The sequence below is a fragment of the Hypanus sabinus genome, chromosome 30 (genome assembly GCF_030144855.1).
Source record: "Hypanus sabinus isolate sHypSab1 chromosome 30, sHypSab1.hap1, whole genome shotgun sequence".
NCBI classification, from domain to species: Eukaryota; Metazoa; Chordata; class Chondrichthyes; order Myliobatiformes; family Dasyatidae; genus Hypanus; species Hypanus sabinus.
The window spans coordinates 26,884,099-26,910,784 of NC_082735.1; the positions used below are offsets into that span (position 1 = coordinate 26,884,099).

A 26,686-nucleotide genomic window follows, 5' to 3' on the forward strand; every position below is an offset into this window, starting at 1 on the left:
TATACCTTATGGTCTTTTGGTCTAATATGGTATCAAATAAAGGAGCCCTATTTGAACAACTGCACGCTTCCTCATGAAGACCCACTTCACTGTCAGAACACGAGGGAGAACAGTATAGGGAGGGACCCGTTGGTAGGGTTACATTGAAAGTGGTGGTAGGCCGACTGTGAAGCATAAATAGCAGCTGAATTTGTAGGGTCCAATGGTCTGTTTCCATGCTGTAAATACTTTGTAATATGACCGGCAATGTTAAAAACGGTCTTCAATCCCCGCAATACCACGGCTTCTCCTTGCTGGGTTGACTTTGAAACGTCAGCCCCGTCTGCGGTCTGGAGCGTTTGGCATTCCAGCCGTCACTGTCTCCTTGCTGCTCCCAAGATCTGTGCACGAAACTGGAGTTCTCTCCTGAAAACGCCTCCCGGCAAGTTTTACTAGCTAAGGTAAGGAACCCACAAGCTAGGATTTAACGGAATGGCGGCGAGGAGCACTTAAACGCCGAATTAATCTTTCTCTTAGCAAGGAGTTGATAGGAGCGTAACGGGCAACCTACGGTCGAACTACGATGACTAAAGTCAAACAAAATATTTTTAAAATGTTATCCTTGAGATTTAAAATCAATTTCCGCTTGTGGCGAGAGGTAAATAGAGGACAATAATATGATGAATTTCTGAAGTACAGTATCTGACAATTACTTGGTGACGCTTTCTCTGGTTCCATGTCGTTCTCTCCACTGGAGAGTCCGAAACGGGTTAATTCTTTATCGGCTGCTCATTCTATAATACCTTGCAGCAAAAAAAAAACTAAATTAAAATCGGAGTGGTGACCGTACAAAATGTCAAAATGACACGTGAGGAACTATAGAATGCGATCAGAAGTTAAAATCTGGTAATGTCCTTGTCAGGAACTACGTATCTGTCATTTTAAAAAAGGATTCTACATCAAGTTCACTAATTCGATTTAAGTGATAGGAAAGTGGCCCCTTTTGTGCGTGTTTGATAAACAACTCAGAGTGCGCCACAGCCAATGTTTCTATTTCTGTCCCGGGACGCTTTAGTCACCGAGCAGCTGAGAGGTTTAACATAGTTCGCTGTTCCCCTTCCAAAAATTTAATATCCTCTAGGTTATGACTCTTGTATTAACCTCTTCCAAATAGTAGAGTACACAGCACTCGCCAAAAATTAGAAGCCCATTTAGTGAATGTGAATAGAAACAAACTGTAAATACGGGAAATCTGAAATAGAAATGGAAATTGCTGGGTCCATCATCCTTGGGGCCCCGGCATTGCTTCCTCCCACGAAACGTCGGCCTTCTTATTTCCCTTCATCGACGCTACCGAACTTGCGGGGATCTTCGAGCATCTTGTGTGTGTTGCTCAAGATTTCAAGCATCTCCGGAATCTCTGGTGTCTACCACAAGCAGTAGAACTGGTCTTACAAGGATAATCAAATTACACCATAATTAGTTGAACCAAAGACCAAAAAGAGCATTCAGAGTTGCGCACTACGGAAATCCAAACAGTTTTGGGGGACCTTGAAGAGCAAATTTGCAGGCAAATGTTCTTTCAAGTGAAACAGCAATTTTCTTGTACTTCTTCCAGTATTGCATTTGGTGCCATAATGGGAGACACTAAGCGTACCCACTGGTGGAGGACCTGCATTCAGTTTGCAAAAATAGCTCTGAGATCACTTTGCCCCTCTGTTGAACTCTGAACTTGTGTTTACTGCCCAAAACGCTGAAACTTTCTTCTCTATCTGCTTTATTCATTCCAATGGCAGGTGCTGTGTATTTAATAACTCAGTAGTATTTGAGTAATATTGTAAATATATTGTTTGATTAAGCATTCTTGTTCATTTAAATATCTCATTACTGGTGACAGTATATGTAAAAGTACATGAATGAAATACGTCATCACATCACCACATCCTAAGTGAGTGTCTCACTTAAAGTAAAAACAAAGACAGACATATTATTTCTGGCTCCGATTAGTTTCATGTTTTGGAATAACAAAACATAATAGTGGCAATGAGGAGGTTTTAAATGAACCCAAGACGACTACCTACCTGTTGAAGCACAATGAGACATTCGAGTTTTTTAAAGCACTGCACGTTATTTCTTCTGAAAATAAGATGGTTGAGTAAAAAAAAGACAGAAAACAGACAAATTCACAAGTCCATGAACAGTGAGTACCAGGTGATAATAATTGTAATTTTTTTTTTTACAAAGCAGCAATAGCTGGCTGCATTGGAAAGATAGATGCATTCAACTGCACGATAGATAACAGGCTCATGTATCCTGAGTGAAATGATCAGAATTTTGAAGCAAATGAAATAGCCAATGAAAAGCAAGTGCCAGTTTTGGTGAGTGCATTGGGTTTAAAGCCACACAGTTTGCTTAGTAGTTTGCTCCAATCAAACCAGCCAAAATGAGCTTTGCTGATATCATGAAAGTAATGCAGGACCATTTAGAACTAAAACCATTATTGATTGCAGGATGTTTTAGGTTTCATAAGTGGAATCAAAAGGAAAGGGGGCCCATTTCAGCATATGTGGCTGAATTTCAGAAGTTGTCTGAGCATTGTCAGTTCAGTGATGGACTTAATGACGTATTGAGAGATTGTTTAGTTTGTGGAATCTAACAAAGCATTAAAAAATGGCTCCTGACTGAAGCATAACTTACATTATAAAAACAAAGTTGAAAAAGCTGTATCTATGGAAACAGCAGACAAAGACACCATTGAGTTGCAGACACGAATGAAAGTGAGTGTGAACAAAATTGCAACATCTAAACAGAAAGCAGCCTGGCTGAATAAGTTGTGTTGTGGCAGGGGCTCACATACAACAGAGCATACAGGTTTAAAGATTAAACTTGCAGAAAATACAACAAAGTGGGGCATATACAAAGAACATGTCAAGTGGATAAAAGTGCAGCCAATGGACTGCTCAGGGAAGGGAAGATACAAAGTCAAGTTGCAGTTTCGGAAAGAGCACTAATCTGCATGTTGTTGATGAAAAAATCTGATAATGACGAGAGTGACACAGGACAGAGTAGCCTTGAGATTTACAAAGTGAAAACTCACAATAGTCAAGCAATATGGCTTACACCAGAAGTGAACAGCGAGTTAATTAAAATGGAATTGGACACTGGCTTGGCTGCTTCAGTCATTCCACAATATGAGTTTGAATGGCAAATCAAAGATACTGAATTGAAGCCTGTAGATATCTAACTTATACAGGAGGAAGGTTAGTTCCTGTGGGAATGACATGTTGGGCTTGTATGTGGTAAAAAAAATAGGAGGGCCAGTTTCGTGAGCGCATGAGTGGCAGAAACAACCACAACTTGATTAGAGACCCATCATCATTTGCATGCCACATCTCCTGTAATAGAGCCAACTGAAAGCAAACTAAGAAATGTTGTGGATGATGCCACAGCAGAGTTCAAGGATGGCATTGGAAAACGCAGACAAATCAAGGATAAAATAGTGTTAAGCAAAAATGCATACCCAACTTTTACAAAACCCACCTAGTTCCTGTACAATCAGTGATAAAATAGCCAGTAAGCTAGATTATATGAAGACTGAAGGAATTTTTTTTAAGGTTGAGCGGAGTCTTTGGAAGAATATTACTGCTATATTATTGCTGTAATATGCTTGGAGTAGCATCTGAATCTGCACTCTGGCAGAAAGCTATGGACTAGATGCTGCAAGGTTGTTCAGGTACTCTGTGTTACTTGAATGACATCATTGTTATTGGTAAGAATGACAAGAACATCTCCAAAATCTCAAGACAGTGTTAAAAAGATTAGAAGATTATGGGGTCAGAGCACAATGCAATAAGTGTGAATTCTTTAAACCAAGTATCACTTACTGTGGTTACAGCATTGACACACAAGAATTACACAAGTGTGCTGAGAGAATTTCAGCAGTGGTGGATGCCAACACTACTATATATCTATATAGTACTGTGCAAATGGCTTAGGGATCCTATTTATATATTTATGTCCTTAAAGTCTTTTGCACAGTTCTTTTGCACAGTTCTTTGCCTCTCCCTTCCCCTCTCTCTCCTCCCTCCCTCCCACTCTCTCTATTTATATATAAATAAATAAAAGAATATAGAATGCATCTCTGTATGTTGAGATGCATTATTTTTAAATATATTTTATAACTAAATATATTTAGTTGTAGTTTACAGCTAAGTAGGGAGGAGTGTTGCGTATTTAATATTTTAGTAGTATTTGAGTTATATTGTAAATATATTTGATTAAGCTTTCTTGATCGATTAAATTATTCATTATGGGTTATCTGGAAAAGCACATAAATGACGTGTTATCACGCCACTGAGTCAACGAAGTTAGGCGCGTTATTCACGGCTTCTTGTTTTTATTTTCAATAAGTTTAATGTTTTGGAGATAGAAAACATAGCCCCAGGATTTTAAGGTGAAACGTTTTTTTTTCTCTCTTCACACACTGGGTGACCTGATGCGTGTTTGTCTGGGTTTATAATTAATGTTAATTCTTCTCTAGATACATAAGATTTATTAGCATAAAAGTTAAAAATACTTTTGGCGTGTGTGGGGGGTGGAGTGAAACTATCTTTAATTTAAATGTGAACAAGAATAAGTCAAATAATCCAGAATGTAATATGAATGAAAGAACCATGATGAATAAACCCCACGTTCTGAAATCTTAATACTTTCAGGAACACCACTCCACGTTCTCTCATGATTGAGACCCTCCCTCCTTCCCCCACGTGGAGGGTGTCACATGGTCTGAGCGATAAGGTTTAAACTTACTGTTCCCTCAGAGCACTGATTGCAAGTACGACATACACTCCTGCGCTTAATATCTGGTAGTCTCGAAATGCAAATTAAACTCGTAAGAGGTTTCATTTAAAATTACGTATACGAGAAATCTTTCTGCCTAAAACTGTTTGCCTGCTATAGCGCAGTCCATGCCCTGCAGTTCCTTTCAAATTAAAAAAAAAGTTGAATTCTATTTGTTTTCTCGTTCCAATTATAGAATTTGCTGACAGCAGTACTTGTAAATATTTCCGTGCGGTTACAGGTCCTACGCAGTTGACGGCTAATTTAACTGCATGATCAGTTTCAGACAGTGGAAGCAGAGCGACCGCAGACTGGTGTCTATAAACACCAATATAATCCATATGCGCGAATTTATTGCTAAAGTTCCAATATAAAAACACAGTTGATAAACTTTAGTAGAGAGTAATTTATTAACATATCGAACCTAAATTTGGCAAGGTTTTCCTAAAAGTTTTTTTTATATTCATAGAAGTTTGAAGCTTAATGATGGGCAGGGAAATTGTAAATCCCTGTTTGTTTTCTGTCACGTTTTGCTAATCGCTTAAATGGAAGCGTTTTTAAAGGTACCTAAACATTAACCACATTGTCAGTCAGGCATGGGCGTCGTGCGTTTCCTGGTAAGGATCTACCTTCCCCGCTTTTTCAGTTGTACGGGAGCTGTACTTACACGCGTTCCGCTTGACGACATGAGAATATTAATAGGTTTCGTTGGAATGAAGTCCACCCATTTTTTAAAAACCTGTTTTAACTATGAGCTGGGGGAAGGAACAGTATCAGTTTCTCAAAGATCCGATTTCGGACCTGATGAAATCCAAAGCATTAACCCCAAAAAGTTTTCACCTCTGCAAGCACTACCTTTGATTTTATTCCCAGATATAATGTTAAATAACAAATCAAACTCGCTGCTTGTTTTTCCAAAATAGATACCAGAAATAGTCAGCCGACCAGGCCCATCTGCAGGAAGAGAATCAGAGCTAAAATTTAGATTTCCAATATCTACAGTTTTAAAAAAATCACCTATTTGGTTATTAATTACAGCAATGGTCCAGGTTCTTTTACCGTTGGACAGAAATATTCTCCGGGTTTATTTGTAATTACTCATACATGAATTGTGATTTAAGCAGATATAGTATTTTACTAGTAGGTTCTGCAACTTTATAGTTTGAAGCACGTTTTAAAGTAGGTTTGCATTGAAATAGAATCGAAGATTGACCATGGGACACTGCGGCATAATAATGGCCCTTTGGCCCACTATGTTTTGTGGACATTTTAACCTACTCTAAAATCCAAGAGAATTGTGTACAGTTCTGGTCACCGAATTAGAGGAAATATATCAATAAATTAGAGAGAGTGCAGAGACGATTTACTAGGATGTTACCTGGGTTTCAGCACTTAAGTTACAGAGAAAGGTTGAACAAGTTGGGTCTCTATTCATTGGAGCCTAGAAGGTTGAGGGGGGATTTGATCGAGGTATTTAAAATTTTGAGAGGGATAGATAGAGTTGACGTGAATAGGCTGTTTCCATTGAGAGTTGGGGAGATTCAAACGAGAGGACATGATTTGAGAGTTAGGGGGCAGAAGTTTAAGGGAAACACGAGGGAGTATTTCTTTACTCAGAGAGTGATAGCTGTGTGGAATGAGCTTCCTGTAGAAGTAGTAGAGGCCAGTTCAGTTGTGTCATTTAAGGTAAAATTGGATAGGTATATGGACAGGAAAGGAGTGGAGGGTTATGGGCTGAGTGCGGGTAGGCGGGACTAGGTGAGTTTAAGCGTTCGGCACGGACTAGGAGGGCCGAGACAGCCTGTTTCCGTGCTGTGATTGTTATATCGTTATATCAATTTAAAGTTCAAAGTAAATTTATCATCAAACTGTATTTGTCACCATATACAACCCTGAGATTCATTTTCTTGAGGGTATATTCAATAAACCTATGGAATAATAACCATTACAGAATCAATGAAAGACCACTTAACTTGGGTGTACAACCAGAGTGCAGAAGACTGTGCAAATGCAAAACCAAAGAAATAATAATAATAATCATCAATAAAATTGAGAACATGAGATGAAGAGTCCTTGAAAATGAATCATTTGGTTGAGAGAATATTTCAGTGATGGGGCAAGTGAAGTTAAAACGAGGAAATCTGCAGATGCTGGAAATTCAAACAACACACACAAAGTGCTGGTGGAACACAGCAGGCCAGGCGGCATCTATAGGGAGAAGCACTGTCGACGTCTCGGCCGAGACCCTGGGTCGTCAGGACTAACTGAAAGGAGAGATACTAAGAGATTTGAAAGTAGTGGGGGGGAGGGGGAAATGCGAAATGATAGGGGAAGACCAGAGGGGGTGGGGTGAAGCTAAGAGCTGGAGAAGGGAAAGGATCATGGGACGGGAGGCCTCGGGAGAAAGAAAGGTGGGGGGGAACACCAGTGGGAGATGGAGGACAGGCAGAGTGATGGGCAGAGAGAGAGAAAACAAACAACTAAATATGTCAGGGATGGGTAAGAAGGGGAGGAGGGGCATTAACGGAAATTAGAGAAGTCAATGTTCATGCCATCAGGTTGGAGGCTACCCAGCCGGTATATAAGGTGTTGTTCCTCCAACCTGAGTTTGGATTCATTTTGACAGTAGAGGAGACCATGGATAGACATATCAGAATGGGAATGGGACGTGGAATTAATATGTGTGGCCACTGGGAGATCCTGCTTTCTCTGGCGGACCGAGCATAGGGGTTCAGCGAAACGGTCTCCCAGTCTGCATCGGGTCTCACCAATATATAAAAGGCCGCACCGGGAGCACCGGACGCAGTATACCACACCAGCCGACTCACAGGTGAAGTGTCACCTCACCTGGAAGGACTGTCTGGGGCCCTGAATGGTGGTGAGGGAGGAAGTGTAAGGGCAGGTGTAGCACTTGTTCTGTTTACAAGGATAAGTGCCAGGAGGGAGATCGGTGGGAAGGGATGGGGGGACGAGTGGACAAGGGAGTCGAGTAGGGAGCGATCCCTGCGGAAAGCAGAAAGCGGGGGGGGGGGGGGGGGAGGGAAAGATGTGTTGGGTAGTGGGATCCCCTTGGGGGTGGCGGAAGTTACAGAGAATTATATGTTGGACCTGAAGGCTGGTGGAGTGGTAGGTGAGGACAAAGGGAACCCTATCCCGAGTGGGGTGGCGGGCGGATGGGGTGAGGGCAGATGTGCGGGAAATGGGAGAGATGCATTTGAGAGCAGAGTTGATGTAGGAGCAGAGTAAGAAGAGAAGCCCTTTTGTTTAAAAAAGGAAGAAATTTCCTTCGTCCTGGAATGAAAAGCCTCATCCTGAGAGCAGATGCGGCAGAGTTATCCTCTTTGGTTCAAGAGCCTGATGGTTGTGGCCTGAACCTGGTGGCGTGAGTCCTAAGGTTCCTGTACCTTCTTCCTGATAGCAGCAGCAAGAAGAGACCCTGTCCTGGGTGGTGGGTGTCCCCTTCCCTCCTAAGTAGCCCTCCATTTTTCTATCTTACGCTTGCCTTTCCAATAATTTCTTAAATATTCCTGATGTATCTGCCAATAGAGGCAGGAAGATTATAAAGCTTTCTACTGTATATGCTGGAAATCTGACTTTAAAGAATGCTGGAAACAACAGATCAAGCAGCATACTTTTTAAGAAGGGCCCTTAATTTCCATTGATGCTGTCTGACCTGATTTTGAAATCTCAGTCCACGGTTAACTCCGTTAAAGGGTTTCACACATACCATTTTGTGAATATTCACTGATGCTCTAAATTATACTGTGAAGACCTGCGAGTGATTGGTGGGGGTGGGGGGGGGGGGGGGGGGGAGGGTGGCACTCCGAACTAGAGGGAAAGCAGAAAGAGTTAATCTTATGCATCATGCAAGTGATAGAATTCTTTGCTAAGATTTGCCTGGAATGAGAATCCAAATGCAAGACTCCCCAATCCCCTAAAACTTAGATTTTCTCAGAAGATTTTGCTGAGTGCAGTGGAATGTTGAGATTCCTGCTGGTTAGATTGTCTGTTTGTTCACTGCAAAGAGTCATAGTTCATAAGGACATAGAAATCAAAGCAGGAGCACGCCATTTGTTCCCTAGTGTCTGTTCCATGATTCAAAGTGATCATAGCTGATCTAGTACTACCTTACCATTATTTTTATCAGTTCCATATTCCTTGATTCACCTAATATCCAATACTCCTATCAATCTCAGTCTTGAATATTGGATTGAGTTACTGAGCCTCCACAGCCTTCTTGGAAACAGTATCCCTAAGATTCACTACACTGAGAGAAGCAATTTCTTCCCATTTCTATCCTGAATGGCCAACTTTGATGACGGTTCCCATATCTAGACATTCCAGCCAGAGGAAACACAAGTCCTGCACCTACTCCATGATGCTCTATACAATTTTTTTTATTATTATACTTCAAGGAGAACACCTCTTATTTTTCTAAACTCAAGAAAGTGTAGGTACATGACCTCACTTTTATGATGAAGCTACCATTTTAGGACTCAATCTGGAGGACCCTTGATCAGAGGTTTATGTGTCCTTAGACAGGATTTTATCTGGCCACTGGTGTCGTGGCTTCCACACCAGACTTTGAGGTGAGTGGTCCCAGATTCAAATCTGGCCAGCTCCTTGCACGCTTTCCATCCAGCTAGCATAAAATATGATTGAATTCACCCTGAGATTTGAGACAGAGAAGCTAAAGTCAGATGTACCAGTATTACAGTGGAGTAAAGGGTATTACCGAAGCACGAGAGATGAGTTGGCCAGAAATGATTGGAAAAGAAGGATGACAGCAGAACAGCATTGGCTGGAATTTCTGGAAGCAATATACATGCCAAAGAGGAAGAAGTGTTATAACAGAAAGATGACACAACTGGCTGACAAGAGAAATCAAAGCCAGTATAAAAGCCAAAGAGAGGGCATATAATAGAGCAAAAATTAGTGGGAAGATGGAAGATACAAGATTGGGAAGCTTTTAAAAACCAACAGAAGGTAAATAAAAAAGTCATTAAGAAAGTAAAGATGTAATACAAAATTAAGCTAGCCAATAATATTAAAGAGGATATCAAAAGTTTCTCCAGATACCTAAAGTGTAAAAGACAGGTAAGAGCGGATATTGGACTGCTGAAAGACAATGCTGGAAATGTAGTGATGGGACAACAAAGAAATGGCAGATGAACTGAATAAGTATTTTGCATCAGTTTTCACTGTGGAAGACACTAGCAGTATGATGGAAGTTCCAAATATCAGGGTCATGAAATGTGTGAAGTTACCATTACCAGAGAGAAGGTTCTTGAGAAACTGAAAGGTCTGAAGGTAGATAAGTCACCTGGACCAGATGGTGTACATGCCAGGGTTCTGAAATGGATGGCTTAAGAGAAAATGGAGGCATTAGTAATGCTCTTTCAAGAATCACTAAATTCTAGAATGGTTCCAGAAGACTGGAAAATTGCAAATGTTGCTCCATTCTTCAAGAAGGAAGACAGGCAGAAGAAAGAAAACTATAGGCTGGTTTGTCTGTCCTCAGTGGTTGGGAAGGTGTTGGAATCAGTTGTTAAGGATGTGGTTTTGGGGTACTTGGAGGCACATGCTAAAATAGACCATAGTCAGCATGATTTCCTCAAGGGAAAATCTTCTGTGACAAATTTGATGGAATTCTTTGAAGAAACATCAAGCAGGGTAGACAAATGAGAATTGGTTGATGTTGTATACTTGGATTTTCCTTTGATAAGGTGCCACACATGAGGCTGCTTAACAAGCTACGAGCCCATGGTATTACAGGAAAGATTCTAGCATGAATAAAGCAGTGGTTGATTAGCAGGAGGCAAAGAGTGGGAATAAAGGGAGCCTTTACAGGTTGGCTACCAGTGACTAGTGGTGCTCCACAGGGATCTGTTTTGGGACCGGTTCTTTTAATATTATATGTCAATGATTTGGGTGATAGAATTAATGGTTTTGTTGCAAAGTTTGCAGAAGATAAGAAGATAGATGGAGGGACAGGTAGTTTTGAGGAAGTAGAAAGTCTACAGAGGACTTAGACAGATTAGGAGAGTGGGTAAAGTAAGGACAGATGGAATACAGTGTCAGGAAGTGTATGGCCATGCCATTTGGTAGAAGAAATGAAAGGCTTGACTATTTTCTAAATGAAAAGAAAATACAAAAAACTGAGGTGCAAAGGGACTTGGGAGTCCTTATGCAGGATTCCTTAAAAGTTAATTTGCAGGTTGAGTCTGTGAAGAGGAAGGATAATGTGATGTCAGCATTTATTCCTAAAGGACTAGATTAGAAAAGCAAGGATGTAATGTTGTGATTTATAGAACACTGGTGAGGCCTCATGGAGCAGTCTTGCACCTCTTATCTTAGAAAAAATGTGCTGAAACTGGAGAGAGTTCAAAGGGGATTCATGAAATTTCTTCCAAGATTGAATAGCTTGTTATATGAAGAGTTCTTTTGGCTCTGGGCCTGTATTCACTAGAATTCAGAAGAATGAAGGGTAACCTCATTCAAACCTATTGAATGGTGAAAGGCCTTTATAGAGTAAATGTAGAGAAGATGTTTCCTATGGTGGGAGACTCTAAGATCAGAGGACACAGTCTCAGAATAATGGAGCATGCTTTCAGAACAGAGATGAGGAGGAAATGCTTGAGCTAGATAGTGGTGAATCTGTGGAATTCTTTGCCACAAGCAGCTGTGGAGGCCAAGTCTTTATATACTTAAGGCAGAGGATGATAGATTCTTGATTGATCAGGGCATGAAGGGATACTGGGAGAAGGCAGGAGATTGGGGCTGAGAGGAAAATTAGATCAGCCGTGATAAAATGGTGGAGCAGACTTGATGGGTCAACTGGCCTAATTCTGCTCCTATACCTTATGATCTAATGGTCTTTTTTTAAGGAATCCCAGGTGCTGTAATGCTTTATCTAAAAATAGATATCTTTGAATAGACAAAACCGTCACTGAATCAACCACACTCAGGAGAGTAGAAGATATTCTATATTGATAATGTGAAATGCTGTAATAGTTTATAATTAGCTATTTTAATAGTCGTTGGCAACTTTTTGAAAGTTAAATGCAAATGAAGACCATTTACTCCATCTTTAGTATATGCAACCAGATGTCCCCATGCTAAAGTATAATTAGACTATTTTTTAAAATTCTAGAATTTTGTTTCCACTATTCAAAGCAGAACTCCACTAAAGATTACGATTGCTGCTTTTATTTACCTAATACAGAGTTTCTCAACCTATGGTGCACAGACCCCTCGGTCAATGGGAGGGGTCCATGGCATAAAAAAGGTTGGAACCCCTGTTCTAATACAAGGCTAAATTTTCATTTGATTGCTTTAAAATTTAAGTAATTTGCATATTATAACATATTCCATACCACATACTAGCATAGCTCCCTCCTTTAAAGAGGTTATAAAGAGCACGTTCTCTCATTCTTGCCCATAATCCAGACTTCTGAATTTGCCTTTCATCCTTATATCTTGAATCTGTCTTGCTTACTGACCAGAATTGAAACAGCATTTAAGATATGCTTGAGAACTGTACAATTTGAATGAACCTTTCCTGACATGCGTTCCAAAAAGAAAAGTAAAGAATCTTAAAATGTTTGACAATCCTAAATTTTGAAGGGGAAAAAATCATGCAGCTTGCTTCTATGTTCTGAATAGGCAGAAGAATTGTGAATTGTAATTAAAACTGTTGAATTTCTACTTTTAGACCGAATTGTCATAATGGCACCAAAGAAGAAAAGTGCCAAAAAAAACAAAAGTGAAAAGAATGAATTACCAAAAATAAGTATTGTTGAGGAAACAACCATTGATATAGACCAACTGAACCACCTCAATACTCTCTTCGATAGTGGATCAAATGGATTTCGATGCACAGCCACAGAAATCACCAATCCCAACCATGGTTCTATCATCTTGGAGGAAATCAGCAGAATGCGCCAGGAGAGACTTCTCACTGATCTCACACTATCCACAAAAAACAAATCCTATTACGTCCACAAAGTGGTGATGGCAGCTTGCAGTGATTATTTCCGCAGCATGCTGAAGAAAGATCCATCTGTCCAATGTGTAGATGTCAATGATGTGTCACCTTTGGGTTTGGCCTCTGTCATAAGCTATGCCTACACAGGGACACTCAGTTTGTCTCTTTACACCATTGGATGCACCATTGCTACTGCCACCCAATTCCAAATGTATACTTTGATCAACATGTGTGCTGACTTCCTCATTCAAGAAATTAATGTAGAAAACTGCATGTACATCTCCAACATTGCTGGAACATATGGGCTCAAGCAGGTTAAAGAATCAGTGAGGAAATTTATACGTGAAAATTTCTTGGAGTTTTCGGAGAATGATCAATTCATGAAGCTGACTTATGACCAAATTAGTGACTTGTTAATGGATGATAGCCTGCAACTGCCGTCTGAGCTCACTGCTTTCCAAATTGCTATGAAGTGGTTGCAGTTTGACTCCAAGAGGGTGAAACAAGCAGCCGATTTGTTGAGTAATATCAGATTTGGAACCATTTCAGCTCACGATCTGGTCAGTTATGTTCAACCTATCCCATGTATGATGCAAGATCCAGACTGCCATCGACTTCTAGTTAATGCCATGAACTACCACCTCCTGCCTTATCAACAGAACTTGATGCAGTCTAGAAGAACAAAGCTAAGAGGGGGACAGAAGGTATTGGTAACTGTGGGTGGTCGGCCAGCTTTGACTGAGAAGGCTTTGAGCAGAGAAATTTTATACAGAGACCCTGAAAATGGATGGAACAAACTTGCGGAAATGCCAGCCAAGAGCTTCAATCAATGTGTAGTGGTGATGGATGGCTTTTTGTATGTGGCTGGTGGTGAAGATCAAAATGATGCCAGAAATCAGGCTAAACATGCTGTCAGCAATTTAAGCAGGTAAAATGCATCGATTGTCCACTGGACTGTTAGTAAACACTTTGTTAAATCTTTGCAAAGTAAGGACTAAGAACTATTCAAGAACAATGTTTAAAACATATTTAGACAGGCATATGAATAGAAAAGATTAGACAGATATAGGCCAAATGTAGATATGCTGTATAACTCTATGACCCTAACCATGAATTTAACCATTTACTAAATCAGAAATGCATGCTTCTCATGATAGAAGTGTTTGCATGTATTTAAATACCTTTCATGTTCTCAGGAAATTCATAAATAGATTACAGTTAAGGTAAATTGGAAAATGTAATAGTTAATTTTGTAAACCTAGGCAGCAATGAGATAAATTCTCAATCTACTGATAGTGAAATTACAGAAGCTATTTGGGATCCTACCACCAAACACACCTTAACCACCCCCCCCCCCCAATTCTCCATTTTCCACTGGGATTTCTCCCTCCAAGGTTCCCTTGTCCATTCATCCCTCCCCACCAGCACATATCCATGCAGGCAATAGAAAAGCTACACCTGCCCATTCACCTCCTCCCTCACCTCTATTCAGGACCCCAAACAGCCCTTACAGGTGAGGCAACATTTCACCTGTGTATCTTTCGGGGTCACCTATTGTATAGAGTGCTCCTCATGCGGTGCCCTCTACATTGGTGAGACCAGATGAAGACTGAGAAACCACTTTGTCAAGCACCTCCGCTCCATCCTCAGAAGAATGGAATTTCCTGGTGGCTATCCATGCCACGATGGGGCCATTCACAGGATGGAAGAACAACACCTCATATCCTGGGTAGGTAGCCTCCAACCTGATATCATGAACATCAATTTCTCCATCTAGTATTTTTCCCACTTCTTCAATTCCCCACTCTAGACCCTTCTTACCTCTTTTTCTCACTTGCCTGTCACCCGGTGCCCCTCCTTCTTCCCTTTCTCCAATGGTCCACTCTCCAGTCCTATCAGATTTCTTCTTCTCCAGCTCTTTAAACTATCACCTCCCAGCTTCATACCCCCAACCCCCACCTACCTAGCTTCATTTATTGCCTTCTAGCTTGTCCTCCTTCCCCTACCCCCACCTTTTTATTCTGACATCTTCTCCCTTCCTTTCCTATTCTTTTGAAGGGTCTCGGTCTGAAAAGCTGACTGTTTATTCATTTGCATAGATGTTGCCCGACCCGCTGTGTTCTTCCAGCACTTTGTGTGTGCTACTCTGAATTTCCAGCATCTTGCAGAATCTTGTGTGTTGACAAAAAACTATTAGTGTTAAAAATCTCTGGAGGAGAAGGAAGGTGTTAAATTCCCACCATCCCTCTCATGAACTGCAATTCAGACACATGAGAACCATAATCTCTTAGTTTTGAGATTGATTACAGGTGAGGCTATCACTTACTCTTGAAAACTGGTTTGTTCAGCAAGCACCAAAACTCTCAGACTGCATAAAACCATATAAACATTTTAATAGATACCCAAAAGAATTCTATTTGAAACTTCCACTACCTGCTATTTTTATTCCAACTCATGGGCCTTGACTGTGTAACACTTTCTTCATTTTCAGTCAGTAAAGTTGCTTTATAGAGAAGTATGACTTTCTTTTAGGACCTTTCAGAGACATGACATAGCACTCTATATATTTATATACAGAGACCTGATGAGGTGCTGATAAGAGTTGCATTCATTCTTCTTAATACATGAATGGCCTTTGATGTGTGATAAGTTCTAAGCAGTGGGACTGAATAACACCAGAGAATATAACCATAGACATCCAAGTTATAAGGCAAACAGATCTTTAACATAATTTTGAAAAAGTAAAAGATACTTAAAATACAAAAATCATTGACATTCATATACATTTCTAATCTGATGTGCAAAGTTATCCAGATACTTTAAGGGTTGTGGTTGCTACTATATTAAAAGCCATCAATGCAGCACACCACTAGTTTCCACAGACATTAAGTAAAACATTATGGATTCATTTCCAGAAGTGAGAAAACCTGATGGAAGAATTTTATAATCATGGGATTTCCCATGGCACTTTATTAAATCTGAAGAACAGTGTTTTCAAGTTTGTTGGATATTTTTTGGGATGCTCCTGAATTTTCCCATGTGTTTACATTACAATATTCTGGACTCAAATTATAATTTTTTTGAGCTTTGGAATGAGATTTATTTAATCTTTGGCTATATTCAAGGGCAATAAAGCTAGTTCCTTAAGTTTGTTAAGTGGTTTCTTAAGGTTGTCATAGCTGGGGGAGGAGTAGTGGGGATAAGCTCCCACTACCGGTGAAATGCTCCCAATGGCATGCGTCTCAAATAGCCTCTGACAACCAAGTCCAGCTCCTGGCCATCACATTTGGCTTAGCTGCTAAGCCCAGTGGAATCGTTTCTACCGACAGGAGAAGGGGCAAAGGCAGGTTACTGGTGCCTCAAAACCAGTCACTTTGGGCAGATGAGGCTCTTCAGCTGTGGTTGACAGCTCATCCAGGAGAAGGAGATCTGCGATCTCAAACTATTAATGCTTTGCAGCTATACCCACTGATGGGGAAAGCTTCAGGAGCAAACCCCGAGAAAAAATATGGAGCTGGAGATGCCAAGGCAGTCTTACATTGAACTCAATGCAGACTATCAAATCCTGCAGCACCGTTGGTGCCAAACTGAATTGGCCTCTGCCATTCCTTTGGATTCATCAGCTGTGTGGAGAGGGGCAGCCTGCTACATGAGCAACAACTTGCTCCATATCATACTGCCCTGGCTTGCGTATCACATAAACAGCTGGATTGACCTCAACCAATGGAAGGCCTCTCTCTTATAAGGCTAGGTTGCTTAGCCCTACTGACATACCTAAATTTGAATATGAAGGTGATTCACCCATCAATAAATGGTGATGAATTTAGAGCATGGATCAGTACTTGGAGCTATGATGCTGTAGCATTACAGAGACTTGGTTATCACAAGGGCCAGGATGTTCCAGGATTTGGATATTTCTAAAAGAGTTGGGGGGAAGTGGTGTTACTAATCAAAGATAGTATCATAGCTGCAGAAAAGGAGGACATCGTGGAAAGGAGGACTATTGAGTAAGTGTGAGCATAAGTCAGAATAAAGAGGGAACAATCCCTCTATTGGGAGTATTCCACAGGCCCTCCAATAACAACAGTGACGCTGAGGAGCAGATCAGTAGGCAGATGTTGGAAAGGTGAAAAAGTAACGAGGTTGTTGTCATGGGTGGCTTTAGCTTCCCTAATATTGACTGGCACATCTTTAGTGGGCTCAGATCAGTCAGATTTCTTGGTAGTTTTAAGGCAGCCAGGAAGGAGCTTAAGAAGGGCCTTAGTAGAGTTAGAAGGGAACACAAAAAAGATCTTGGCAAGAAAGGTTAGAGAAAATCTTAAAACATTCTACATAGACCTGAAGAACAGAAGAATGACTGGAGTGAGGGGAGGGATAAAAGAGGAGTTAGGGGAGGTAGTGGAGGTCCTTAATAAATACTTTGCTTTGGTAATCACTAGAACAGGGACTTTGATGAATGAGGGTTCAGCATAGAATTGGCAAATGTGCTGGAACATGTCAAAGCTAGGAAAGAGGCAGTGTTGAAACTTTTGAGAAACGTAAGGATAGTTAAGTCCCTGGGGCCAGATGGGATATATCCCAGGTTACTACGGGAAGCAAGGGGAGGAGATTGCTGTGTCATAGCCAATGATCTTCGCATCCTCACTGGTCACAAGAGTAGTACCACAAGATTACAGAATGGCAAATGTTATTCCTTCATCCAGAAAAGGTAATAGAGGTAATCCTGGGAATTATACATGATACAGTAGGGGCATTTAAGAGACTTTTAGATATGCACATAGATGATAGAAAACTGGAGAGCTACCCGAGAAGGAAGGGTTAGATTGATCTTGGAGAAGGTTAAAAGGTTGGCACTGTATTGTGGGCCAAAGGGTCTGTAATGTGCTGTACTGTTCTATATTGCATAAACCAACAAACTCCAATGGAGAAAAGACTTTCAATTTAACATTTTATTCCACCTTAATTCCAAGTTAACTGCTACACATGTAACCTCTGGCTCTGCTTCTTCATCCGTTTCACACGATTGGTAGCATCCTTCTGAATTAGAAGTTTAGTAGTTCAAACACTTTATTTCAGATTTGAGCACTCTAGATTGTTGGAGTTGCCATCTTACAGATAAACTGAGAATCCATCTCCATTTCAGGTGGATAGAATAAAAATTGTTGTGTTACAACTTTAATTAAAAAAAATATGCCTGGCCAATATTTACATCCTGCATTGACAAAAGCAGTTTATCTCGATATTTTCACATTATTGAGTGTACGATCTTGCTGTGCGCCATTTCACAGGAGTGATTTCAGGAACACTAAAAAAGTTACTTGGGATATCCTGAGGTCATGAAATGGTCTGATTCAAAAAGATATTTCTTTCCCTAGGATCATCTCTACTGTATAAGCAAATTATTTCATAGTCATTGTAACTTCTCATAGCTTACTACAAACTACTAAAGCTCTTCTTAAATTAGAAATCCAAGTGAGTAGTCAATGCAAAATTAAATGGCTTGCAGCGTCTTGTAAACGGCTATACAGCGTCTTTCACCATCTTGGGACAGGCCACTTACCATTAAGACCAATGAAGAGCCTCCTTAATATTCAGCCTTTTGAAAGTATCTGCAAATTTATCAGATGATAGCAAAGGGAATCATTCTTGATCTTTTTCCTTACATCATATCTGATATTGATAATAATGAAATTCATAACCTTATTATCTTTGATGCATAACCTGACATGGTGGGCAGCTATCGATGGGGAATCTTGACTTTATTGTCTATGAATTCTCATGCAAAAATCAAAATCTAATTAAATCATGAGCTTGATTCCGTCTCTCCAAAAAAAATCTACAAACTCATTGATTTTTTAAAAAATTCTTTTTCAGATATGACCCTCGATTCAATACTTGGTTTCACCTCTCCAGCATGCTCCAGAAGCGAACCCACTTCAGCATGTGTGCTTATAATGGCCTCCTCTTTGCTCTGGGAGGTCGGAATTTGGAAGGTCCTCTAACAGCCGTAGAATGTTACGTCCCTTCCACCAATCAGTGGCAGATGAAGGCTCCAATGGAGGTCTCCCGCTGCTGCCATGCTTCTGCAGTGAATGACGGCCAAATCCTGGTATCTGGTGGCTACATCAACAATGGCTACTCTCGCACTGTTTGCACCTATGACCCTACAACAGATACATGGAAGGACCGTGCCAGCCTGAGCACCCCGAGAGGCTGGCACTGTTCCATCACCCTTGGTGACTATAGCTACGTGATGGGTGGTAGTCAGCTTGGACCACACGGTGAGCGGGTTGATGTGTTAACAACTGAACGCTACAGTGCCTACAATGGCCAATGGAGCTACGTGGCTCCTCTATCGATTGGCGTGAGCACTGCGGGTGCAACGACCCTGAACGACAGAATCTATCTAGTTGGAGGCTGGAATGAAAGTACAAAAAAGTACAAGAGTTGCATCCAAGTCTACAATCCCGATCTGAATGAATGGGCTGAGGAAGATGATCTACCCGAAGCCACCGTGGGTGTTTCTTGCTGCACCATCATGTTACCCAACAACAAACTTAGAGAGTCTAGAGCAAGTTCTGTGGCATCTGCAGCAATCAGTATCTGATGAACATCATGTTTTAATTACAAAAGAAAATCTCCCCCCACATCCCATGCTCAGAACCCACTCAGGAATCTAAACCCTATGTTACTACACCATTCCTGCCCCATTCCATGAATAATATCCTAGATCAGACTGAAGCAGCGGGTGGCTCTGTCTAATGACCAACAAAGTTTTATCTGTATGAAAGAGCTCGGCAGATGATCTTAACCACAATTGCGCCCGCAACATTGTGAAGTGCAGAGATATTTTCATTTTCCAAACAAGTTTCATCAAATATTTTTGCGAAGGTAGTCCAAAAAGCCAAGTCGTATCTATTTATCAAATTGAACAATTCACTGGCCTTGGGAGCCTCCAAGACACAATCATATCATGGACAATGACTATCAAAAGTATTAACTGATTCTATTATGTGGAGAACAAAAAGTTTTACTTCTGGAACTCAGACTTGGTAAAGTGGCATCAATATTAACCAGCTCGAGTGAGGAACAGCCGACAAAATGTAAACTACGTTTAAAATGTATATTACAGCTCCAGTTCAGAAGTCAGAAAAGGAACACCTATATCAATTCTATTCTCCCTTTTTTAACATCTCCATGGTAGTGAATGTTTGTACGTAAAAGGTAAGGTCTTAACTTCTGATGAGTAGTGATAGCCCGTGCCTCTCCCCAAAGTTTTTCTGAACATTTGACAATGTTTAGGGAGCCTCACTAGGTACAGTCAAAGCAATTGGGAAAGCTTACAGGTACTGCTTCTGTTGATCATTTTAAATGTATCAATCAAACAATCAAAAATCAAGATGGAAGCTCAACGATTTAAGGAATGGGTTCTTTGGACAAAATGGGTCTTCCAGAATTGATTTTAGAAGAACAACAATCATTTAAATAAGATGCGTTACTGTTTGATGGAAGTAAAAGTCTGAATCTCGAGCTGCTGAGTTTGATCAGCTCTGTGATAATAAGGTTGTGAAAAACAGCATTGAGATAGATATATTTGCAATCGTTTATGTAGCAGGAAGGGAAGGTATGTTGTAGTAATTCCATTATTTACAGAAATTGGGAAGATGCAGTAAATCACCTCCTGAGGCTTAAACTTTTAACTATAAAGTTAGCAAGTATGAACAGAAAAGTGATTGAGATGTTATTGGTGTCTTCATTTTAATACTCCCTAAGCACCAGAATTGAAAGAGTTCTCTTTCTACCTTAATAACAAAAGGTATTGAAAAATCCATTATGTTTCCTTGGTGCAAGCTCCAACAATTCAGAAGGCCAAGACACAAATCAATACATAGTGTTAGAAATACTCAATAAGTCAGGCAGATATAATGTTCAAGGTCAATAGCTCTTTTTAAAAATTGAAAGAATTTGGTTAAAACTGCAAAGGATGGAGAAAAGAAAGAGAACATCTGTGATAGGGTGGACCAAAGGTTGGTCTAGTGATGCAAGTTTTCCAAAGCCACCAAAATTAATATCCATGAATGACAGAAAGTAAGAATCATGCTGGAACTTTGATATACAGAACAACCAGAATTCACAGTTAATGCCTTAGTTGGGGAATTTTGCATCAGAACCATTTTCTGATTAACATGTAGCTATCTGAAATTGTTGAATTTACTGTTAAACCTCATCAGATGGGAGGTGTACAGATAAGAGAGCTCCAATTCCACGAGCATTCTCTGGGCTTCATTGATATAGTGTAGGAGCCAAAGACCAAAAACTGAGAGTGAGAATTACAATAATAGGAACTTTGAACACTCGGTCAACTTCCTCCACTTTTCTAATGAAGCCAAACATATAACCATATAACAATTACAGCACGGAAACAGGCTACCTCAGCCCTTCTAGTCTGTGCAGAATGCTTACTCTCACCTAGACCTACCAACTTGCACTCAGCCCATAATCCTCCATTCTTTTCCTGTCCATATACCTATCCAATTTTTTTTTAAATGACAATATCAAACCTGCCTCTACCACTTCTACTGGAAGCTCGTTCCACACAGCTACCACTCTCTGAATAAAGAAGTTCCCCCCCCCCTTGTTACCCCTAAACTTTTGTCCCCTAACTCTCAGCTCATGTCCTCTCGTTTGAATCTCCCCTACTCTCAATGGAAAAAGCCTATCCACGTCAACTCTATCTATCCCCCTCATAATTTTAAATACTTCTATCAAGTCCCCCTTCAACCTTCTACACTCCAAAGAATAAAGACCTAACTTGTTCAATCTTTCTCTGTAACTTAGGTGCTGAAACCCAGGTAACATTCTAGTAAATCTCCTCTGTACTCTCTCTATTTTGTTGACATATTTCCTATAATTTGGTGACCAGTACTGTACACAATACTCCAAATTTGACCTCACCAATGCCTTTTACAATTTTAACATTACATCCCAACTCCTATACTCAATGCTCTGATTTATAAAGGCCAGCATACCAAAAGCTTTCTTTACCACCCCATCCACATGAGATTCCACCTTCAGGGAACTATGTACCATTATTCCTAGATCACTCTGTTCTACTGCATTCCTCGATGCCCTACCATTTACCATGTATGTCCTATTTTGATTAGTCCTACCAAAATGTAGCACCTCACACTTATCAGCATTAAACTCCATCTGCCATCTTTCAGCCCACTCTTCTAACTGGCCTAAATCTCTCTGCAAGCTTTGAAAACCTACTTCATTATCCACAACGCCACCTATCATAGTATCATCTGCATACTTACTAACCTCTTCAAAAAATTAAATAAGATTTGTCAAACATGATCTTCCACGCACAAATCCATGTTGACTGTTCCTAATCAGACCCTGTCTATCCAGATAATTATATATACCATCTCTAAGAATACTTTCCATTAATTTACCAACCACTGATGTCAAACTTACAGGCTGATAATTGCTAGGTTTACTCTTATAACTCTTTTTAAATAATGGAATCACATGAGCAATACGCCAATCCTCCGGCACCATCCGTGTTTCTAATGACACTTGAAATATTCCTGTCAGAGCCCCTGCTATTTCTACACTAACTTCCCTCAAGGTCCTAGGGAATATCCTGTCAGGACCCGGAGACTTATCCATTTTTATATTCTTTAAAAGCGCCAGTACTTCCTCCTCTTTAATCATCATAGTTTCCATAACTACCCAACTTGTTTCCCTTACCTTACACAATTCAATATCCTTCTCCTTAGTGAATACCGAAGAAAAGACTGTACCTTCTTTTCTTTATAGGCATGTTGGAATCCTCGGCTCAACACAGAGTTCAATATTTCAGATAACTAACCTTTTTTTGCTTTTATGAGAACTGAATACCTCTGATGCAAGTTCACCCACCTATAGCATTAAATTTGTTTTTCCCCTCTCTCCATAGATCTGCTGAATATTTCCTGCAATCTTTTTTTCAGATTTTCAACAATTTATCTGCATCTCCCAGTTTCAGCATGATTTTTCCTCTCTTTCACCAATGGTCCTCAATTATCTGTTAACTAAATTACCCCAAAAACATTACTTCAGCCACACACTTGGTCACCACCCCATCAAAAACATTTTCTTTGTTATCTCCAAATTAAAACACATACAGATCCCAATTTTCCAGTTACAAAGAAGGGCTGTTGACCCAAAACAGCAACTGTTCTTCCTCTCTTCTCACATGGGGACTGACCTGCTGAGTATTTCCAGTACTTTGTTTTTGTTTCAGATTTCCATTATTTGCAGCTTCTGATTTTTAAAATACAAATAAGAAACTGGGAGAGGGAAAGTCATGTGCCTGAAATATTAACTCAGCCCTCCAATGTCCACTGATGCTGCTGGACCCGCTGAGCGTTTTCAGCTCATAATTTGTACTTATAATAATGAATCCCATAGACAAAACAGAATGGAAGATGTAAATGGCCATTTCCCTAAATGATTTCAAATATCAGCACCAAGTCTGAAGACTTGTGCCTACATAGAACTTTACTTTTTATTGGATTGAATAAAATGGTTCATCCAATAGTAATGAGGATTGAGCTCAAGAATTAGTCCTTGATGGAAATCAAATGAAACAAAGCTGTAATGAACATGAATAAAAAGGAAGGACATTTGGTTCTTAAGGTCAAACAATCATAGATTGAAAATATCTAACCAAATACGTGGCAAACTAAATACTACCCATCACATTGCAAGTTTAAGATAAAAAATCCTGAATTTGCTTTAATGACATTATTGGCTCACAGCTAAAATATTACACAAAATGCTAAACAATTATAGGAAGAGGAACAAAAAATGGCTCAGCCCACCATGTCCTGTTTTAAGTACTGTAACATCTGTCTTAATTAAGATGTGGTGTAAATTCCAATGGCGGCAAATGCTTGAGCCTAGTCTAATCCCCTCCCTTAAAATGCAGAACGAAGATAAAAATCTGTATTTAGTCCAGAATTTAGGAAGATTTTAGACATGACATGAAAGAAAAAAAAACAGCATGTACTTCAAAACAAAAATGATTTTGGTTGGTTCAGTATTTCCCGGGAGCTGAAAGTTATTCATCTACTTGTCCCTGCCACAAGTGGATCCCCAGAGAGAATATACTGACCTGACCCATCCACAAATGCCAGAAATACTTTGACATTAAAATCTTTAACATACTATAAAGATGAAAGTACATTTATTTAAATTAGGTTTCTGAAATAAATTACCTAAAACCTGCCTGCCTCTCTATTTGAAATGAATGGAATCATTGTGGATTGTTCAGATTTTCTAGTATACATAACGCCTAGGAACCTGCAGGAGGTTTTTGCTCCCCTGCCAGACTCCATGACAAATCCAATGTCACAGCACATTCAGAGTCAGAGCAGCAAAGTTCTGTCAAAAAGTTTGGGATTTTCATTGTGTTAACGCAAAGTCCTGACCATCCTGGGAAAATGGCTTATGTTACACATAGAACTAGAAAATTTATTTTTTTTTGTTGATTCTAGAATTGCATTTAACTTAACTCAGCTTGGAATATAATTACATTTCAAGTTTAGTTACAAATAACAATCGTAATTTCTGTACGGATCTCAGAAATGTGAAGATAGTAAAACTGTGCTGGTGGTGGAAAGATTTAGTGCTGGTTTTAAGAAAAGGCAAGAAGCTTTAAGAAAGATTATAGTGAAGTTAATGGAATCTTGAGCAGTTTAAGGTGTTGAATTTTAAAATGTTGAAGTTAATGTAAGAGAATAAGAAGGGTCACTGAAAAAGGTTAATTTTGACTTACTTGTTAATGAAAGCTAATGTCCAGTGTTTTTTTTTTAAACATGGCAATACATTTGTTACTGTTTCTTTTGCCAGGAAAAGGTTACAAACATTTCAAATAGCCTTGCAATGTACAATTATAAAATATTATCAATGCTGGAAATTGCCGGGTATGGGTTTTACAGGAATTAAACTGGTAGGGGGAGAAACATTACAGAGAACTATACTAAATCACCAGTCTAACATTCAACTGCAAACTCAGCTTTGATGTACTGAGACCCTGTCATGGCTTGACTATGGCCTTCAAGAATCAGGCAAGCACAGAAAATACAGATATGTATCAAAAAGAAGTCAGTTACATGATACCTCTTCAAGAAAGTTACCACTGTAAAATAAACATTTGATACCAGTTGAACTATCTTCAGCTTTTACTGCTGACATTTTCCAATTTTGTATTTACTATTGCTACCATATTAACATGGAAGGCAACAGAGGCAATACCGACCACGAAAGAAAAAAAATAATATGGAACAAATACACAAAATAACCAGATTGAACCCTAACAGATTTCCTAATTTTAGAATAAGATTATTTTACTGAAATCTTAATTGTATTCAAATAGGATAATTATTAAGAACCCTCACCCCCGCCAACCGTTTGCCAACACCAGCACTGAAATTTCTCCAATATGATTGAATGGAATGGTTTCAACCAGTCAAATCAAGCTTCACTTATCTAAACTTCATTCTCCTCCAGAGGGAGTCAATTCCAATCTTTAGACAGTATAACACTGGTAGACAGGCTGTGACTGAAGTTAGTAAAGGTTTTGTGAACAACAGTGAAAGTAAAAATGGCTTGTTGAATTTTAAATTGCCTTGATCTATTACAAAACGGCTGTCTCCTTGCATATTCACTGTCATAAAAGGTGATTTACAATTTGTGTGAATAAAAATATATAAATGGTAAACATTGCGCTTTCATTGTATTTATCACTTCCCTCACATTTATAGATTTTACACAATGTAATGCCATATTGAATTAAGAGTGCTTCATTTCAATCATTAAAAATCTGCCAATTAGCCAATTGATTGAGTCAAAGCACTCTTAAAATTGCTCTGCAAAATGAACCAATATTAGATGGATTAAAAAGTATTAGAAATCCTTAGAATTATTACTGTATTAATATTCTAGCTATGCACTCCGTTAGAATGAGAAATTATGAATAGCATTTTCCCTTAAAAGGATAAAAATAATAAAATGCTAGAAAAAAATGTTTACAACATAGTTAGAAAGTAATAGTGAATGTTTATGATAAAAGCTAGACATTAAGAGGCTCCTTAAGGAATGTGTGTAAAGGAGAAATGAAAGCACATAAAACTAAGAAAACAGAGCCAGTTCTAGCACCTCAAAACCTGGCTGATAGAGTAAAAGCTCAATATCAAAGAACCTTCTGTCTAGTGAATCTAGTTAGCAATAGGATAGGAATTGAGAAGTAAAGTTACTCAGTGCCAAATTGCCCAATTTTCATTACAAATGTTCCCAATAATGAATTTGTGGTCAATCACCCACCTCACCAAGAGCATAATCGTGAAGTCACATTTGCTAAGCTCAGAATGTCCTATTCCTTTTGAACAATCACTCACAACTGCACTGTCAAGGGTGATAGTGGAGTGAAATACAATGGGCATTTAAGAGGTTCTTGGATAGGCAAATGAATATGCAGAAAATTGAGGGATACAGACATTGTGTAGCAGAAAGGATTAGTTTAACTACTAGATTAATTACAGATCGACACATTGTGGGCAAGGGTCTGTTCCTGTGCTTGTATTGTTCTCTGTTCTATGTTGGCAAGGCTATGCAAAATTACTTAAATGTTTAAGCTTTGACTCGAAGAATGAGCATTCGGATGAAGGATTGATTGATGGCACTTAACCACATGCACATGAGAAGGCATACAGGGCTGCCAGGTCTAGCAAAACTACTCACCAAATTGTGATAAATGCCAGGGTAATGGAATTATTCTATACATTTTTAAACATATGAATAATGCAAGCAAGTAATACATTTGATAAATAG

General features: G+C 39.5%; 1 protein-coding gene across 1 annotated transcript; it reads left to right on the forward strand.

Moving 5' to 3' along the window:
* Window positions 1-286: 286 nt before the first annotated feature.
* LOC132383476 (kelch-like protein 31) lies at window positions 287-26,588 on the forward strand. The gene is made up of 3 exons (XM_059954465.1): window positions 287-440; window positions 12,533-13,733; window positions 18,680-26,588. Exons 2-3 carry the CDS (start codon window positions 12,547-12,549, stop codon window positions 19,410-19,412), a joined length of 1,920 nt encoding a protein of 639 aa, XP_059810448.1. The 5' UTR covers window positions 287-440; window positions 12,533-12,546; the 3' UTR covers window positions 19,413-26,588.
* The last annotated feature ends 98 nt before the right edge of the window (window positions 26,589-26,686 follow it).

What these genes read in the sequence shown, in the direction of transcription:
- LOC132383476 (XM_059954465.1), top strand. Translation starts at nt 12,547, where the DNA reads ATGGCACCAAAGAAGAAAAGTGCCAAAAAAAACAAAAGTGAAAAGAAT. An exon ending in GCTGTCAGCAATTTAAGCAG is followed by an intron (nt 13,734 to 18,679) that starts GTAAAATGCATC and finishes ATTCTTTTTCAG; the next exon opens with ATATGACCCTCGATTCAATA.